Source organism: Chamaea fasciata, unplaced genomic scaffold (genome assembly GCF_029207755.1).
Source record: "Chamaea fasciata isolate MVZ Bird 193981 ecotype frontalis unplaced genomic scaffold, bChaFas1.0.hap1 SCAF_4, whole genome shotgun sequence".
NCBI classification, from domain to species: domain Eukaryota; kingdom Metazoa; phylum Chordata; class Aves; order Passeriformes; family Sylviidae; genus Chamaea; species Chamaea fasciata.
In genome coordinates this window covers 38286139-38306055 of record NW_027094089.1, presented here as the reverse complement: position 1 = coordinate 38306055, position 19917 = coordinate 38286139, and the positions used below count along the sequence as shown (strand labels likewise).

General features: G+C 37.2%; 1 protein-coding gene across 3 annotated transcripts in view; it reads right to left on the bottom strand.

Annotated features, from left to right (window-relative positions):
* Positions 1–19917, bottom strand: part of CEMIP2 (cell migration inducing hyaluronidase 2) — a 51374-nt gene that overhangs the window by 5118 nt on the left and 26339 nt on the right. For all 3 annotated transcript variants that reach the window (XM_066181325.1, XM_066181324.1, XM_066181326.1), the window contains 15 exons: positions 18976–19145; positions 16265–16474; positions 15654–15859; positions 15016–15085; positions 12214–12342; positions 10519–10607; positions 8543–8674; positions 8043–8078; positions 7170–7325; positions 4393–4570; positions 3721–3936; positions 2822–3033; positions 2116–2301; positions 743–962; positions 68–166 (listed from right to left, as the gene is read on the bottom strand). In XM_066181325.1, the coding sequence (XP_066037422.1) occupies positions 68–166; positions 743–962; positions 2116–2301; positions 2822–3033; positions 3721–3936; positions 4393–4570; positions 7170–7325; positions 8043–8078; positions 8543–8674; positions 10519–10607; positions 12214–12342; positions 15016–15085; positions 15654–15859; positions 16265–16474; positions 18976–19145 (2309 nt within the window). The remainder of the gene's footprint in view (positions 1–67; positions 167–742; positions 963–2115; positions 2302–2821; positions 3034–3720; positions 3937–4392; positions 4571–7169; positions 7326–8042; positions 8079–8542; positions 8675–10518; positions 10608–12213; positions 12343–15015; positions 15086–15653; positions 15860–16264; positions 16475–18975; positions 19146–19917) is intronic.

The following is a 19917-nucleotide window of genomic DNA, read 5'->3' as shown; positions in this document are numbered from 1 at the left end:
CTGTACAATTGTTATAATACAAACTGCTATAGTGATACTTAAGAAGAAACCCATAAAGAATATTTACATATATAAACGCTTGCTGGCCTCTGCTTGACTCTCTTTCATCAGATGAATTAATCTGCACAAGGAGGTAGTTTCTCTGAGGGTCACTGGTGAATACCATCTGGATATCAAACAAAACAGTTAAGTATACATATTAATGTTTCTTCAACACTTTATCATGCCAGTTTACAACAGAGCGCCCATGCTACAAAGCAAATGTATCCCTTTGTCAGTGGCATTATTTATGGGACTAGTAATCCTAATAAATAAAGTGATACATAGTGTAACCTATTTTATCTCCTAATTTCAATATTTTTCTCAGTCTGTATAGCTGAGACAATTTCAAGTTTATGCTAATAAGCAAAGATCCAAACAGAGAGAAGGTTTGCCATGCAGATCTCTGCAGCAAAGCTCTCCATGTAGCACAGACAATACTGCAGTGCAAGACATCCATTCACCTCTTCTGTAGCACTTGAAGCAAGAGTTGCACAAAAGAAGAAAAAAGGCCCTGAAACCTTTGTGCTACAGAAAGGATTCCAAACCTTCAAGAACTCCAAGAAGATTAACAAACTGACCACTGTAATTTGATATGTGGAGTATTCCATGTTGAGAGACTGAAATTTGGACTTAAATTGAGTAGAGAGCATCACCAATTCTACAGTTCATGGAAGTTTTTGTTTATTTTGTTTTATTTTACCTGATTTGTGCCACATTTTGTACATGGTACAGTAGTTTTTTCTGGCATCTTCTTTATGACAGTTGGTACTTGGTAGTACTTTGGGTAAGTTTTTGCCATGCAATTACTTATCCCTTTTGATGAATCTTTGGTCACAATCTTGATCCTTTCACATCCCTGAGATGAGCAATAACTGTGACCATCCCTATCATATTTGGCTTGAAGAAACAGAAACAATAATCTACACAAAAAGGGGAAAAACAATCTAAATTACCTGGTGAAATAGAGGTATTTATATTCAATCTTAATAGCTATATTTCATGATCTTCAGAAGCAAACAAACTACAGTATTCAATTCTGCACCACTATCCAAAGGTTTCAAAGTATTTACAGTTCACTAGAGTTAAAAAATCTCTTAAAAACTTCTCTAAAATTCCCCACAATTAAAGGAGACATCAATATAAATGTAGATGCTTTGCAAAGAAGAATCAGTCTTCAGATCAGTGGCTTGCAGGAAACAAAAACCGAATTGCAGAGCATGAATTTTTTCCCTGCTCATCGATCTCTGCAGAAATATTCAGTTTCACTCACCAGCACTGAACAATATAGATTCACTACTTCAAATGCCTGGAAATGCAATTTAGGGTGTAGTGGTCAATAATGTTCACAGAAGACTGGAAATACCTCTATTACATTTTAGACTGTTATAAGAGCAGCTCTTACACAAAACAACATAACTGTCTGTTCAAAAACTACATTCATTTGTGCATTTATTACAGACAGGCACAGTAGCAGGTAATGGAACAAAACAAATAAGAGAACAACTTATAAATTTAGAATCAACTTTTGCAAAACTCACAACTGATGTACATAGGACTTAATTTATTGGAAGTTGACCATATTTAAAATCTCTCAGAAGGATCTTAGTGGCCTCTGGAGAAGTACTTTTGAAAGAATTTAGGATTTTAAATTCTTTTGAGACAGCTGAAAACAGCTAAGAATTTTCAAAAATAAAATTTTTAAATGTTGGAAGAGAAAGTTTCTTGGAAATTTCTAGAATTTTCAGTTTAACAAGAAAACAGTTAATTTCTCTGAAGACTAAGAAATTAAATCCTAAAAGGCATTGTGCTGCACTACACCAGATACCGTATTTTCCCCAGACCTACGGGGTAGGGAATATCTTTGGCGACTGTGGTGCTCTTGAAAAGTATTTCCATGACAACCATGGCAGTTTGGAGATTTAAAGACGTACACACATTCCAAAGGGTTTTGGGAGTCCTTCTCAACAGCTTTCCTATTATGCAGGTGTCTCAACCAGTTGCTTTTAACACCATCAAACTGCACATTTCAAGGTTAAACAACATCTTTTAGTAGAGCCAAATGCCAAGAGTTACCCAGTACTGTTGTCAAAGTAAAACCTCTTGTCTGATCGACTCTTTTCAAGCTCCATCATTGAAGACACAGGCACGTAGCGCTCCACCTTGCTGGACAGAGCAGATGACCGCCTTTGAAAGGTTTCCAATACTATAAGAAAATCTGTCTTTTGTTGGTAACAAAGACCAACACGAATCCAGTCATTCCTAAAACCAAAACAAAACGTATGAGTCCCCGCAGGAACAGTTTAGGTGTCAATACAGCGCAAACAGATCACTCCAAAACAGGAATACAAAAAGCTCAAAAACCCTCAACCAGATGATCAAATATGAGATTTGATCACAGTCTTTCATTAAACATTTTACTAACTCTGATTCTCTCAGGATGTATTTAGTTAAACTTCAGAGATATTTAATAAGTTTATCTGCCAAAAGTATCAAGTGTGATAAGCTATTCAACTGCAATCCTGCTCAACTTCACTGTTGGCACATTTTCTTCTCCAAAGGTTTTCCCTTAAAGATACTGTACTGGACAAGGGTATAACTTCAGGCACAGGTCTGTTGTTTAATCCCTTACTTTTCATACTTTAGAATTTTTAACTATGAAAAAAACCCCAAATCCAAGCTCTGGTCTTCCAGATGGTTGCAAGCTCATGGTCAGTAATTTTGCAGGACATCACTTCAGTATTGCCTTATGGATCAAAGTCACGATGGAAAGTAAACATACTTGTTGAAGTTAATGAGATACAGATAGGTGACATTTGGAGCTTTTCCATTCCAGTGTATTGTATAGCCCTTTTGGAGCATCACCACTGGCTGGTATTGCTGAAAGGCAGCTGCTCTCTGATTAATACCTCGAAGAATCATGGGATTGGCTGGATACTCATCTCGGACAATAGTCATGGAAAGATTCTGTCCATTCCAGGTTTGGACATAAACCTGTATGATATTTAAGAGGGTGAAAATAGGAATATTTGGCCTCTTTGCAAAAGAAAATGAAATAGCGAAGCACAATCAGTATATGTTACTAACCAAAATGTTGCAATTGGATGTTCTGGGTTATGTAATACACAAATCTTTCCTGAATAAAAGTTCTATTTAAAAAAAAAGTGTTACAGATTTTTCCTATTTTACAGACTAAATTGTAAGGAAGAGAAAAAAAAAATCTGCTATAACACCTGGCCCCAGAGTTAGCAAAGCAGGAGCCAGAATGGGAACCAAACCTGTAAGACTTGTATTCAGAAGGTGGTATTTAACAACTCCAGAAAATAAACCAACAAAACAACCCCTTAAAATCCACTCTGTGAAAAAAAAAGCAGACAGAACTCGTGTGGAAGAAGACATCTTCAATGCAAAAATGTTTTAGCAGATACAGCTGCAATACAGAACTCTTGGCAAACACATTTAGTTTTATTTTAGAGCATCTGATACTATACCCTCAGTCTGCTGAGAGGAAGTATGATATATACACAACTGGCTGAAAAGTGTGACATGAATGAAAGTATTTTTAGAAGTAAAAAAATTTGGAACTCCAAAGACAGGTAATTTTGTAATTCTTACACTACCTGACTCCAAAAGTAGTTCATATTATAGGTATACTCCAAACAGAAAGCCAGAAGTACTAGCCTGTGCATAGTTCCCACTGCAAATTACTCCACTCCATTCTGTGATGTTAATGCATTTCGGGTGTTGAATCAAGTAATTATCCATTCGGCCCACATAGGTATCCCTGTAGTCAGTCACTGAACCATCTAGATCATGAAATATTGAGTTCTTGTCACCATCCAGATCTCCTTCTTCAAACCAGGGACCAGGCTTTCCAAAGAAGGCTTTCAAAGAAACCTGACAACAACAATAACAGGGTTTTTTTTTACTGAGTTAAAACACAGACTAACATTTGCACATGTGCGGAAATACAGGATAAAGCTGATTAAAAACTTTACAGCTTTGATAGCAAACCAGACATCCTGGGTTTTAGTAATAGGCTCAGGCCAGCTCTTGCTTCTGAACAGTATCAATATCTGCTACAGAAAATTTGTTGCTAAGGATATACCAAACCTCACAAAATCTTTAAAAATTTCTTTTCAGTTTTACCATAAGCCATGAATCATTTAGAGTAACACATCCTACGTCTTTGTTGGTATTGGTTTTTTGGCTCAGGAGATGAAGGATACACTCTGTGTGACCTCCAGCCAGGCGATAAACTCTGAAGTAGGTATGCGCAGAAAGGATGACCTACAGATGTTGTCTGCACATGTTAAATTTGCAAGATTTAAAGAAAACTTGTCATTAACTTACATTTGGACCAAACTTCACAAGAGAAATATTATTTTTTGGAGTCATCTGCCATGGATTTTTCATCAAGAATCCAACTGCACTGGTAAATCTGTCTGGAGTTGGCACAAAGTTTTTAAATGTGCATTTGGTAAGGTGAATAGGTCCATCGTAAATCTGAAAGCCTCTGATTGGAAACGTTCTGTTGATGAAAGCAAGTATTTATCCCATCCTGTAACAAAACTCATGATACACTTGAATCTGTGTCAAATACATTTCCTCTCACAGAAATCAATAAAGCAACAATTAAAGAATGACTCACAAGATAGATTTTAGTAAAGGAAATAAGGTTTCTATGCTTGTCTAATGAGCCAAAAAATACCCTACTCCTAAATTTTCCTGTTAGCAGAGCTATCACTGTCCATTTACAAATATGCCCCTTTTTCAATATGAGAAATACAGCAGAAAACTAATACCACCTGCTCTTTGATTGATCATGGCAGCTAGAAGTGACTCCAGACTGGAGGAAAGCAAATATCACTTCTAACTTGGTGAAGGAACACCCAGAGAATGGCTGGTAAGGCTTAATTTGACCCCCAGGAAGATGATGCAGCAGCTAATCCTAGAAACAATTTCCAGGTCCCTGACAGACTGGAAAGTCATCAGGAATAATCAGCATGGATTCACCAAGGAGAAGCTGATAAACTTCTACGACGAAATGACTGGCCAGGTAGAGCAGTGGGAGAGGAGTGGACATGGTCTATCAAAACTGCAGTAAGACACTGTGTCCCATGCGATCCTCATGAAGAATGGGCAAGACAAGAGGACAAATAGCTGGGCCCAGAAAGTGATGGCACAAAGTTTACTTGGAGACCAGTAACTGGCGATGTATCTCAGGGGTCAATACCGAGTCCAGCCTTATTCATTATCTTCATTAGTGATCTGGATGATTAGGCCAAGAATAGTCTATGGCCAAGATTGCAGAGGGCACAACACAGAGGGAAGCAGCTGCTGCAGCAGAGAGTTGTGCCACCACGCAGACAGACCCTGACAGCCTGGAGAAATGGGCAGATGGGAAACTCATGAAGTTTAACATGAGGAAATGCAAGGTCTTGCACATTGGGAGCAACAACCCTTTGTGCAAGTGAGAAGGACCTATGGGTCCTAGTGGAAGCCAAATTAACCATAAGCTAAACAGTGTGCCCTTGTCACAAAGAGGCAAAAGGTATCCAGGGCTGCACTGTGAGAAGTGTTACCAGTAAACGGAGGGAAGTGATACTTCCCATTTTTTCAGCACTGGTGAAACGACACATAGAGTGCTTGTCCCCAGTACAAGACAGATAGGGAGGATACTGGAAAGTGCAGCAAAGGGCCACAAAATTAAGTCCGTGGAGCACCTCTCATGGGATGGAACACTGGGAGACATGTTCAGCCTGGAGCAGAAAAGCCTCAGGCAGAAATCTCAATGTGTACCTCAAGGGAGGGTGCAAAAAAGATGGAGCCAGGCTAATCCCGGTGACAAGACCAGGAGCAATGTGCACAAGATGAAAAATAGGAGGTCCCTGCTAAACAATAGGAGAAAGTTTTTCACTGAGAGAGTGACTGGGCACTGGCACAGGCCGCCCAGGAAAGTTGTGGAGAATCCACCCCTGGAGACATAGTAAAGACACCTGAATGTCGTCCTCGAACATGAGCCTGAGGTGATAGTTCTTGAGCAGGGGAGTTGGACAAGAAGACCTCCAGAGGCCCCTTTCAGCCTCAGTTGTTATGTGGTTCCACTCAACAAGACTGAATACCTCATATTACCACCACATTAACTTCTCCCCTTTAAACAGCAAAAAACTAGGGTAGCCAGGGCCCACTTCATCCTTTGTCATACTTGGCCAAGGATGTGTGGGGACAGAACCTGGAGCCATGTGGGCAAGGCTAAGGAATTGTGCTACTTGATACCATCTTATATCATGACTAGGAGTTGGGGGAAAGGGACTCTCTCTCATTTCCTGAAGGGAGAGTGCTCGTTTTTCAGGGAAGCAGTGGGGTAACACTGGTCCTAATCAGAGGATTTGTCCACCAGGAGAACACTTTGGGGTGCTGATGGACTCTTGGCCATCTTGTTCTTCATCTTGGGGACCACCCAGTGGCAGATTGAGTGGTGGGGATTTTTTTTGTGCAAAAATCACCTTTGTTTTGTATATTTTTGTTATTAATATTGTTTCTATTACTGTTAATATTCTTAATCACATTGTTTCCAGTACACTGTTCTTGTCTCAGCTCAAGACCTCTGTCTTTTGTCTTTCTCACCAGAGGCGGTGGGGAAAGAGGAGTGTCTACATAGGACTCAATTTCCAGTTGGGCTTAAACCAAAACAGTCTTCTTTCCTATTCTGTGGCAAGGGTAGGCCTTGGTACTATGTTAAACAAGCATCAGTGCAAGTCAAAGAGAAAAGAGATGGATCATGGTCACAGATTGTGATTTGTCACAGACAGACTGCAGTCTCTAGTCCCAAACTGACCTTTGAAATTCTTTTACCTGAAAGCTCTCTTCTAGACCAAAATAGCTTTTAAAGTTTAATATAAGTAGGATAAGTTAAATTGCTACAGAATAGTAACCTGTAGCAGCATCAGATGAACTTGCTTCAGCAAAAAGGTGAGTGACACAGCTGCACACATAGCATTAAAAAGAAAAAGAGAGCATCACTTTCAATGGAGTCTTAATCTCTGACAGCTCAACCAAGAAGGGTCTTTACATCTGAAACAGAATTTTCCTTGTATTTCTACTTCTTTCATTCATGACATACTTACCGATTTCTAGGCAGAGTGCGTGTCTTGTTGTCTATTCCTCCAGTTCCCACATATTTATTTTGTCCACCTTGAAACCCATAATTCTTGCTCTCACCTATGAACAGTGACTCTGATACCTCCTGGCTGGCACCTTCATCATTTGGGAAGCTCCCATCACTATCAAAGCACATCAGAGATAAGTCTTTAGCCAAGACTCTCCAGCACATGATTACACCAAGGATACCAAGATTACTTTTACTTCTGTAACAGTCCTCCTCAAGCAAAGCGGTATAGACTTCATGTACAATACACAAAAAGATAGATTTAATTATTAACATTAATAGAGGCTAACTCACTGAAATGTTCAGCAGAGCCAAACATTAAAGTTTCTAACTCCCTTTAGTGCAGCACCTTTTTACTAACAGCTCACTTTTCCAATCCTAGAACCAGTTTGTCATAATCTAAATAGCAGTAATTTTAGCTCACTACCTAAGTTACTGGATATTTTTCATTACAAAGAGATTCTATCCCTGCTAAATGCTCACCCTCTTTCTTTTCCATTAGTCCCTTTTAGCTGTTCAGGAGGAAAATAAAATATTGCCTAAGGAATCATACACTACCAAGAATACCTGCATAAATATAACCTTTCTGGTAAAGAGGCAGCAAGCTGTGGTATAAACCAAGCACAGGCTGAAGCTTTAGTTTCAAACTAAAGTGGAAACTTCGGCAGCAGTGCCAGTTTACAGCCCCTGTAACATCATTTGCACAACTAGAAATACAACCAGGCCTGAAACTGCAGCTTTCTGAAATCATACCTATTAATTTTAATAGATGCATGTAAATTTTCTAAGCTTCTATGCAAGGAAACACAGAAATTATTAACAAAGTACTCACCTAGCAAATGTCAAACCTATTCCATTGTCTGCAAACCTACAAGAAAATCAAAAACATCAACTGTTTTTTACTGAATTATCCTGCAATTGGCTAATTCAAGAGCACTGAAAAAAGCTTGAATTTTTCTACTAATGGAACTTAGAACCACCACACAGTTAACTTTTCTAAAAGTAGTAAAATAATTTTCTACACATTTAATGCAGGACTTGAGAGCTTCAGGGAGACAACAGAAATCCCAGCCTGACTTTACTGTCTCCACCAACTCTTAGGTTTCTTTTTACTACAGTTGGGTTTTCTGCTGTTTAAGGCAGGTTCTCATCTAATCACATATAAACTTGCATGTTTGAATTAGTGGGATGGTATGAAAGCTGGTCATACTGAGGAGTTCCTGAAATTAACCATCAATCCTCTCCTATAACCCTGTTGTAATGCACGTTCATAAACAAAGTTTCAGGGAAAACTTCTTAACAGCACGGCGCTGTTTGCTTCCAAATACCTACCCAGAGTTCTGAATGAGGATATCTCCTCCCCTGACCCAGGCTCCATGATCATTGTTTTTGAAAGAGATTAATCTATCAATCAGGGCAGCAACTCGGGGCTTTTCAGGGTTTGCATCTTGATGAGGTCGAAACCTGGGAGAGATAAACACTCAGTACAAGAAAACTTTAATTTTACATGTGCCATATATGTTGCACTGAGTAAAGCTGAAAGATAAACACTCATCTGAAGGGCAAATTCCTCTCTGCTTCTTGTTTGGAATGAAAGAAGCTAAAAGCAGGTACATCTCTGGCTCTCTAGTACTAGAAAAGTGTCTTTAGGGTATAATGAAGCAGGAATGTGAAATGCCTGTTTCCCACAGGCTTTTCTCACAGGATTTTGCTTAGTCTCCCTAAGCTTCTTTAGCTGCCTTTAGCCACCCTTTATCCCCTTTTTCTTTTTGCCCTCCTCACTTGCAGTGAAGCATTAATGTGAAAGTTTGATGAAGGGAATCATAAGCTCTTTCGAAGGACACACAGGGCTGACATTAGTTATGCAAGAACAGTCTGGAACTTTCCCTAACTGGTCCTTCAAATATTTCAAATTCTTCTGACATACAGCAGTGCTGCTGCTTTGGGCATGCCAGAGATTTTTTTTTATTGTATTGCTACCAAGATGGTCTTGCACAGTAAATTATGACTGGAATCTAGTTTAAATAGTAGGAAGAAACAGTCTGATTAAGAACTGGTGACACTTTCACTTGATTACCCCAGACAAAAAGTAATATATTTTAAAAAATTTCAAACAGGCACTTTGAGCATGTAAAGATACCTATGTCTGTTATCCCAATCACCTAACACTCATTTGTTCACATTTGGATCTGCCCCTTCCTCATCCAAGGGAGAAAGAGGAAGACATGTAAATATTAGCTTTTGATAGCCTCAGTCTTCTCAATTAACATTTAAATCCCTCCAGTCTGGTTCCATGTACAATGATTAGGGACCTCACATCATGCCTCAATGCAGTGCCACATTCCTTTTCTTTCTAAACACGACCCAAATTTATGCACTGAGTTTCTTGCATCCTCAACGCACTACAGGCTCTCAGAGGGCATCTTACTCCTCTCAAGTTCCTCTTGATTGCTAGTTTTGACTGAGGTAAACCACAAGGGTTATATGGGCTTTCATGTCAAAACATGCAACTAGCAGGTTCATTTCCAAATTATGAAGTACTGAGTATCATCAAAATTTGGAACTTTCCTCTTTGCATCCCCAGCAGTCACTCAGCTGTCCTTGTCTTAAACACAGGTCAATTGACAATAAAGATAATCTATGAACCATTATTTTCAGTGCTAATACTTAGCTGACACAATGTTGACAGATAGAGTTATCCAGTATTTATTTAACCACTATCCCAGGCTATTTTATTTGAAGTTTAGAACAAGACTAACCAGGCACAGTATAAGCTGGAACTTTCCTAGACTCTCCATTAGTTTCTCTCATTTTGTAAACTGAAGAAAATGTGGTTGATTGTACCACCTCTGCAAAGTGCCTTCAGTAGAATTGTACTACCGAGCTATGACTTCCAAGTCTAGAAGGAACAGCAGAAACATTCAGCAAGTAGGAAAGGTGAGTGGACGCACTACTGAAGCCTTTTTCTAACAATTAGTTAAAACTCTATTATAAATCAGAAAATAAGATTTTAAAGGAACATTTTCCTATTAGCAGCAATTCCAGACAACACTTTAAGCATGACAGAAGAGCATGTTTAAAACAATGTCTTCTAAGACAGAAACTATCCTGAGCAAAAGCTCAGAAGAAACCCAAATCCTTTAAGAGACGCCATCTCTGTTGTTCCCAAAACTGATGAATAAATGAGGGAAATTATTTATAATTTATAAATTATTTTATTGTTTTAAAAGGATTTTTCCCCATGTGAATGTAAGAGCAGTCTCAAAACTTCGCCGTTTTTCACTCACTTGAAAGAAAATATCCTTTACCTTGCATTGTTGTCCAAACAAAGATATTCTCTGGGATCATCAGCACTAGCATTAGTTGTTTTAACACCCTTATCAATGAACAAACCAGCCTGAAATAAGCAAGGAAAGAAAATTCATACTACCCAAAATTAAAGATAAAGGAAAAAACGAAATTTAAAAAATTTAAGCATTCCATACACATATTAGAAACTCTTAGATACTTCAGTTTGGCTTCAATTGGCCTATTGTCTAAGAGAAAACTAGCTAATTAATATAAAAACCAGTCTGTGCTAAAATGAAAGGAATTATCTGTGATTAAAAAAAGTAATGGAAAATGATCAAAGTTCACTTCAGATTTCTTTCACAACATCTATTTGAGGTTTTCCATTTATTACCAGATGCTGTTCCAGAAAACCTGGAAGTGAATCTTGTGGCAAGTTCAAATTATTCTTATAAATGGAAAAGAAAAGAAAACACAAAACCCACTGTGAAAAATCCTCTGTGCATCACTTTAAAAGTAAACCACCTTTACCACTAAAGATTATTTTGGTTCAAGCAGTAATAAGCTTGAAACTCAATAATCCAGTATGAAATAAATTACTTAAGAACATTAAAGCATGAAGAAGCATGCAAAAACTGTGCTCTCTTACCTGAAATACATACAAATACCTGTAACTATTTTCACCTCTGATCCAAATTATGATTACAACTGAGTCTTATACACAAGCAGATTCTCAGACCTGCTAGTGAAGCTCTCTTTCAACATGGAATTTTAGCACACAAATTATTACCCTTGTTTAGAAATTATAATAGCTATACAGGTGAAACTGTTTTCTCCACACTGCACTTCTGTATTCAGTATGTTCTAATTCCAATCTGAACAAAATGCCCTTCAGTCCCAAACACACTGTTAACACAAGTTCCACCAAACATTGCATCATTTCTTGGTGTCCCAGGCAACCATCTGTCAGGCAAAATCAGTTTCACTTGGAAAAAAAAAAAAAATTCCAATAATGATTCCATGAGGTTTCAATGGTTAAACTGTGAGAATCTCCTGCAGCAACCAAACACAAATAATTATTTATTTAGAGTTAGGTGGCTTTTTAAATGTCACTATATTTATAAATACATAGAGCAACTAGATTCCAAATGAAATACTTTAAGGACTTTAGCTGAGATGTGGAAAAGGTTTGAAAGTCACACTATCAAAACACTCCTCAATGACTGTAGGAGGAGAACTCCTTAAGAAAACTGCTGCAAATAAGTGAGCTGCTGAAGGCAACATTAAAGCCTAATCTCCAGCCAGAGACTGTGTCACCATGTGCAAACACCTGAGACTCAGAAAAATAAGTTGTAGCTACTGCAGCAAGCTATTAGATGAATGACTGCCATAACAAACTTTGATTCTTCAAGGGTCAGCTTTGAGTAGGAAGCAAAGCTGTAAAGAGTAGCATCTGAAATGCTATTTCTGAAAAAGTATTTTATTAGAAGTATTAATTGATTTTTGTTTGTGTCTTATGAAGATCCGAAACAGTGAATACTCAAAATGCAACTAGAAAATACACCCATGCTCATTATACATTGCTCTACAGTACAGTTCAAACACAGCATAAAATCTATCTCCTACCCAGCCTAAAATGTGAACAAGCAAGTTCTAATATAGAATACTGAGAAATAAAAACTTCACTTTTTTTTTTAAATAACATACTACATTACCTTAAAATTAGAATGAACCCTGTTGTTATAGAAGATTCCTAGGGGTGTAAGCTCTGATTTGGTTTCAATGGCTAAACTATGAGAATCTCCTGTCGCAACTCTGTGGAATAAATACCATATTCCAGCATCCTGCAAGTAATAAGAGAATGTTACTTATAAGTGATTCTGATACTATCATTGTTGCTGATATATATTTTAAAATACAGTCTCCAAACAAGAATTTAACCAGTGAAAAAAGGGGATTTTGCAAATAAGGCTATATTCTAGTGGACAATATCAACTAAAAAGTGTTTTGCTTCTCAATGAAGCCATTCAACACCACATATTTAAGATGTTCTAATATTTCAAAAATATTTAAAAATATTTAAAAATGTCCAAGTTAATGTAACTTCTGCATTTCAATTATGTCATTCCACACACTAGATTTCTCTTTACTAGTAGATAACACTAATTATAGTAAGATACCCAAAATCATTCCTCTTATCCTTACTGTTCCAGCCTGTTAAGGTTGGTTCATCTCTGCTCCCATCAAAATTTAAATGGCACAGCCAAAAAAACCCTCAAGAGCTTTCAGAACACAGGAAAAAAAGCACATCACGAAATCTGGCCAGTTCGGGGCACTGTGCCAATGACACGCAGTAATAATTTTAATATCTGTTCATTTTCTATACTTCTTTAATATCTCTGCTCTTAAAGAAGCTGGATAAATCTGCTAAATGACACCTACAAAATTTCCCTTTCAACTACATCTGTGTTCGCAAGAGGCGGCATCATGACAGCAGCTGCATTGCAGACACCTACTGACATCAAAACTTTTGTCTGACCATAGGCTGTGTGCCCTTAAAAAAATTTAAAAATCAACCTACAAAGCACATTAAAGGATTAAACAGTGGCTAAAGAAACACTGAGTGCTCCATCTCACAAAACATAGTCATCAACTTTTTCAAGAAACATGGATAAAGCCAATTCACCCCGGCTTAAAAGATTTCATGCATTTCACGCCAAGAATATACTAATTTTCCAATGAGTGCTGGAAATTCTACTTTACAGTAATGTTCCCATCCCAGTATGTAATGATGATGCACTGACATGTGATTAACCATTACAAAGCAAATATAGATTAATGTTCCATTAATAAAAATACCAAAATCTTACCTCACATATAATTAAGTAGAGCTCTGTGCTTGGCAGACCAAAGTAAATTTTATCCAAAACACCCCCTGATGCTTGAAAAATAGACTTAGATAAACTTAAAAGCTTGTTAAGTATGTGCAAGCATTAAGAACTATGAAAAAGGTTGGGGTTTTTTTCTCTTCTCTCTCACTCACACCACAAAACCAAAGAAACATCTACTGCCTATGCAGCCTTACAATAGGCTTCACTGCATAATTAAGGACCTGGGGGAGGAATGGAATTGTTTGGCTGTGAATTGCTCCAGTTCATACCATCAAAAGCTCCATAGTGCAGAGTCTGTATGAACACAGTTGAATTATTCTATTTCTGAAACAATAAGCTGTGGTCCCTTTATAATAATGTGTTTACATCCATGCAAGGGACATAATACGAGACTGGCTAAACTTTGTAACAAACAAAATGCTTACTCCAGTCAGGCACATTCTGCTAACAAAAGGAAGTAACATCTACTGGGATGAATTACACAGGCAGAAAAAGACCTTGCAGGACTTAAGTACCAGATCAAAGAAGCAAAGAAGCTGTTTAACTTAGCCTGCAATGCCTAAACTAGGTATATTATATAAAGCAGACAAAATGGAAACACATTTTGTTGGACAGAAAAGAACTGGTTTAATTTGGGAGATGAGTCCAGATCCCTCCCAGTGGTAGACAGTCAAGTAGAAAACTCACAAACAGAAACAAAACCACCACAAATAAAGCAACAAGAATCAGACCACACAAAAAACAGAACAAAATTTTCTGATTTTTTTCTAATACTCCAGATATTTCAATTCAGCTAAGTATTTTTAATCCTATTCTATTTATTAATAACTGTTACCTGTTTGTTAATAAATAAATTATTTACTTATAAATGTTATCAGTTACAGATAAATGTTAATCTGTGGCTAAAAATACACAGGCTCATATTCTTCCAACACCAGAGCCTTTGCAACAATAATCTACGACCTTTCCTGTTTTCCATTCTCATTGATTTCTTCACAAAAACCCAGTTAAAAACCTTACATATCTCAGCCTCTCATCCAATATAGAACAGACTCCAGTCCCTTCCTCCACAGTATTTATAGATCTTTATATCACAGGCAGCTATGACGAGATATTTGCAATAATACAAGGTTCAGAACAAGCAAAACCACATCAGCAGACACTGGCTGGAAACAAGTGACTAACCGCTGACAGAAAAGTGTTTTAGCTGTTTCTTACAAAGTGAACACCTTTTGTACTCATTTTTCATTCCAGTAACTACAGCTCTGGTAGACCTGTTACTGAAACTCATGACAACCTATACAAAAAACAGAAGACTTAATATGAAATGCATCAATTCTGTGAAAATAAAAGTATTTATCCATAGATACTACTACCACTGCCAGGTTTATTAAATATAAGGAAAAAGAGATCTCCCCTGTTGCAGCCACAACAAAGATTTTTGGCATCACTTAAATGCACACCTAGACATACCCTGCACTTTCAATGCCAATATGCTGTCAAACATAAAAAGATTAATATATTAAAAAAGAAAAAAAAATATATATATGGCAGTGTAAATGTCACAGATTTTACAAATGCCAGTGACATAAACCTTTTGTCATGAATTACACCCATATGCCTTACCTGTGAGCCTGCTGCTGCATTATTTATAAGATGATTGTTGGGATGAGAAATCCAGAATGTTGAAACGGCCCTGAAATAATATTCAGAAACAAGTTACTACAGAAAACCTCTAGCTCCAACAGAAGTATGGAGCCTTTTTAACATGTACATCAGAAAAAGCTAAACTGATGAAGTAACTACTTCACATTCAGAATACAAATGACAAAACATTCCACATCTAGAAGTCAAAAATGCCTTTTTTTTTTTAGTTCAGTGTACAGCATTGTATTTAATGGTGTGCAGATATCCCATGCAATGATATAACTGTTTTAAGAAGCTTTCACAAGAAACAAGTAGTATTCAGAAAAAGTAGTGGTGACAACTTGAGAATATGCATACATTTATGCAGTAGTGAAGATGTTCAACAGACTTTTAAGGTCCCAAGTAACACAAGGAACAACAATATTCCTATAAACCATTTATTTTCTTTAATATAAGACTAAATGTTAATTTTTATTCCTATTTTTTAAATACCAGTACTATGTGAACTACATTCATTATATTATAGATAAAAATGTTTCCATTGGTATTTTGTCAAGAGATCATCAGCAGTTTGACTCCTACAGCTGGTTGGATTTTACTTTTTCAGCACGACTCACATGCAGTCTGTGGCTGGCACTGGGACATAACTTCCATACACCTTATCCCTAATCCCAGTACACATGCTGCTGTTTCTGTCTGTAGGTAGAAGAGTGCCTGGTTTTGTGACTAGCCCAAGGTTGTGGAATAAAGTATTCCTCTGCTCAATGCCATCTTCTATGAAGAAACAGTGACCTAGTGTGTCGTAGCCAATGGTGTCCTTTATCTGTAGAAATACAAGTCATTATGTCAGTAGTAACAGCATTTACTGAGATTTATTTGACAAGTACCATCTAGTTTTACTATCTTGGCACAGCTGCAAAGTAAAGTGTCAGTATCAGCAGGTCAGAAGATTCAAGCACATAGTTTTATTCATCCCTTACAAACACACTGCTGTGTCTGGAGAGCTTAGTTGCCTTACAGCTGTCTTAACAGCTAGCTGCTGTAAGAATCTGAAAAAACAGAATGTGAGAACTGTTAAACTACTGTTTGCAGTAATTTATTTATCCACTGAAATAAGGAAACCATAGCTGAGCATTGGATTTGCAGAAGGGATGGGATTATTTTGGCATCTAAATGCTCTTTATAATATTTATTCCAACATAATATGTTTTACTCTCTGTGTACCTACCAGCAAACCATTAGTCGCATGAACAGTCACACATCTGGAAAAACAGTGATGAATGGAAAGACCTTCCAGATAAGTTTTAAAAGTATATCCTCCTTTTTCATCCACATCCCCACACAGGTGAAAGTGAACAGGATAACTTCCAATCTGCTGCTGGCCCATTTGCTTCAATTCCACATAGGAAAGGTGAACAGATGTAAAATTCTTCAAAATCTAAAAAAAAAAAAAAATATCCAGAGTGTATAACTAATTATTTGCTTTTTAACCAATGGAAATTTTAAGTTAATACATCATCTACCCCAGACGTACAGAAACTAGATGTACACTGTTGCCACAGGCCAACAAAATAAAAGCTAGAACAAATGTTACTGTCTTACTCTACAAGATGCCTTACAAAACTGTATCCTTCATATATAAATTCAAAATTTGTATCTCCATGTGGCTACAACAGAGGAATTTTCACCAGACATATTGCCACACTTTACTGTTTGGTCTTTACCAGGTGGGACATTAAATATACTTACATGTACTGTCCAACCAAACAGAAGTCGCCCACATCTGGTTGTGTCTGTAATGAAGCTGCACCAGCACGGTCCACCTGGGGCAGGCTTAGCTAAATAAAAACCACAGAATAATGCAGGTTCAAAGGAACCTGTTGAGATACCTAATCCAGTTGAGAGCTCGGTGCTGGGTCAGCTTCATAAGACAGCTGCTCTGCATATTGCTCAGAGAATACCTCCAGTCACAGAGAATGTGACATCTCATGATGTCAATTGGTTCTACCCTTTCATTTTACCAGTATGTGAACATTATTTGCCTTCTTTAAGCCTGGTCCCATTGTCTCTTATCCTATTTCTGTGCACCTCCAAGAACTGCTGTGGCTACTCTGAACCCTCACCAGTACCTGAAGACAGCAACAAGATCCCTCCCCTCAGCTCCCTGTCACTCATCATTACAAACTGCCACACCACCTTTCCTGGCCACACCCCCGTGCATCTACGTTTTCATTGCAATGAGAACACAAAACTGGACACTGCACTCCAAGGAAATGTCTCTACTAAGGAATATATGAAATTATCCTCACAATCATTCAACCTCGAAGTAAAGTTACTGTGTATGAAGTAAATTCATAACAGGACTGTACCAGTAACACAGGAAAGAGAAAATATTTTCTTCCACCTAACCTGTTATGAAAGCATAAACAAGTGCAACAGCTAAACTGCAAGGAGCTAATCTGAGTTAAAAAACAACCAAAAGAAAATCAAAAACTAAACAAACAAACAAAACCTTTTTTTTTTTTTTTTTTTTTTTTTTGGTAACTTCATTTCATTAACTTACCTGTACTGACTATTTATCAAATATACCAATTTTCATAGGGAAATCAATAACATTTTTTTTCCTCCTCCTCTAATTGAACTCTTAGGGTTTGCATACCTAACATATAGAGGGATGGTCAAAACGTGATCTTTTAGGCATCACTAATCTCTAGCACTTACTACTGAAAAGCCCAAAACCTCAAACCAATGCCTCTCCTCACTACCACTAAGCTCCCTTCAGGCTACTGAACTAGCGACCAGTAGGAAACTCAGGATGTTCAAAAGCTATTACATTTCTTAACATCTAGGATCCCTCTGCTTGAGCATGTAAGATTAGCACAAGCCAGAAATACCTTCAGTGCTGAAGTCTAGGTTTAGCAGCAGACACCACTACTCAGTCTCCTGGGAACAATTTAACTTTGATGAGTCAAAACGTTTATCTTCTACCTTCCAGACAAGGGAAGGTCTGCTTATTTACACTTTTGTGGCAATCAAGGTCACACTTAGCAAGATTCACAGCTTGTCATTATCTTATTTCATTACATTATCTTAAGTCCTTGACATCTTGAGTCCACCTACCTTCTTCCACAAAACAAAAGTTGCCACATAGTAAATAGGGCTTGTTTTCTTTCCCACTATTATGGCCACCACTATGAAATTAAAATCTGTATCCAAATATATTAGAAAGATATTTAAATTGTGATGACCACATAAGGAGCACAAAAACATTTGCAATTAAATTCTGAGCCTCAAACTTCTCTAGCATCACTGAAGCACTGCTGTTCAAATCCTTCATCTAAAAATATAAATGAACACAAGTTTAAATACTAGTTTCTAGAACACTCCATTCTCTCAGCTTTATGTTCATAATACAAGAAGTTTGAAGCATTTTCCTTTATATAAACTTAGTACTTTCAGATTTTTAAGAAACTAAATATAAAACCCAATAGTACAAGTCAGTTTCTTCTCGCTTCATGCCTCTCTAGTGCTCAAGTCCAGATGGGAAATCTGAATTAGGATTCAATGCTCATCACCTAGGGAGGTACAAAGGCAGTTAAAGAAAGGAAGAAAAATACAAGAGAGATCGAGCTTTATTCTGTAATGTTATAGGATGCACATGCATGGACATCACTGGTTTAAACCCTGCCACACATTGTTACAATACCTGCTGGATGTTTCTAGGACAGTTTGTGCATTACATCCCTTCCTTCAATTCCGCAAAGTCTTGAGGAGTTAAATCTAATCTGGGTAAAGCTGAGAACGAAGTCATTTCCACACAAAGCAACTGAATGAATGAATGTTCTTTAAATTTCTGAATACTTTGAAGTTAAACATTAACCTTTTTGTCCTTAATATGCCTTTATATGACATAAAGGGGATTTAAAATGTTTTTCAAACCTTGATATGTCCACCAAATGTATCATAACTGAAGAACTGACACTCCTTGTCAAGATAGCAGGTATTTTCTGTCTCCCCCTTTATTAGGATGTTTCTTGTAAGAACTCCAACTTCTGCTCTCATGTCCACTCCATCAATTACTTCTCCTACATGAGGAAACTGAGGGTTTTCTGTCCAACAACAAGTTTTGAAGCAGGAGGAAAAAAAAAAGAAAAAAAAAAAGTCACCATTGATTAAAACCAGAATCAACTTAGACAAATAAGAAAGATAACTGCAGCAACAAAACCTGTGTGTTCCTCTTCCTTAACATGCAGGTCTCTCCTAGCTCTTCTTATGGTAGATGTATTTTTCATTTTAATAAGAAAGTAATCCTCAAAAAATATCAACATTTTATTTGCAAGTGCGCCTTAAAGTTTTGACCCAATAGTTTGTGAACAGAATGGGGAAAACCCCAGAGTTTAAGTTAAGCCAATGTATCAAACTTTTAGTGAAACATAGATACAGACCTGCTTTAAAAGAAAAAACATGCTGGCTTCTTTATCTGTTTCAGAGACAAATTAAGAACTGAAAGTGAAGCCAAAACACTGTTTGAAAATGCTGTATTGATCTCCTCCTAAAAGAAAAAAGGACTTTCTTCCCTAACTAAAAAATTTCTCTCTTTCTTAGGTAGCTATTCTGAAGATGCATAAACTCATTAAGGAAGATAGTCTGGTTTTACACCCTTCGTCAAAAACCCAATCAATTTCTCATTGAAACTGAGAAAATTATCTGGTTCTGTAAACCTTAAAAAATGCATTTATGCATTTATGATACCCTGAATACAGACTATTATTAATCCAAGCCTTAAAAAAAGGATATAAGCCTAAACTATCACAACATGAAGTAGAACTAAGAGCCATACCAACAGTGTATCTTCTCCTGAGGATTTAAAAAGACAAGAGA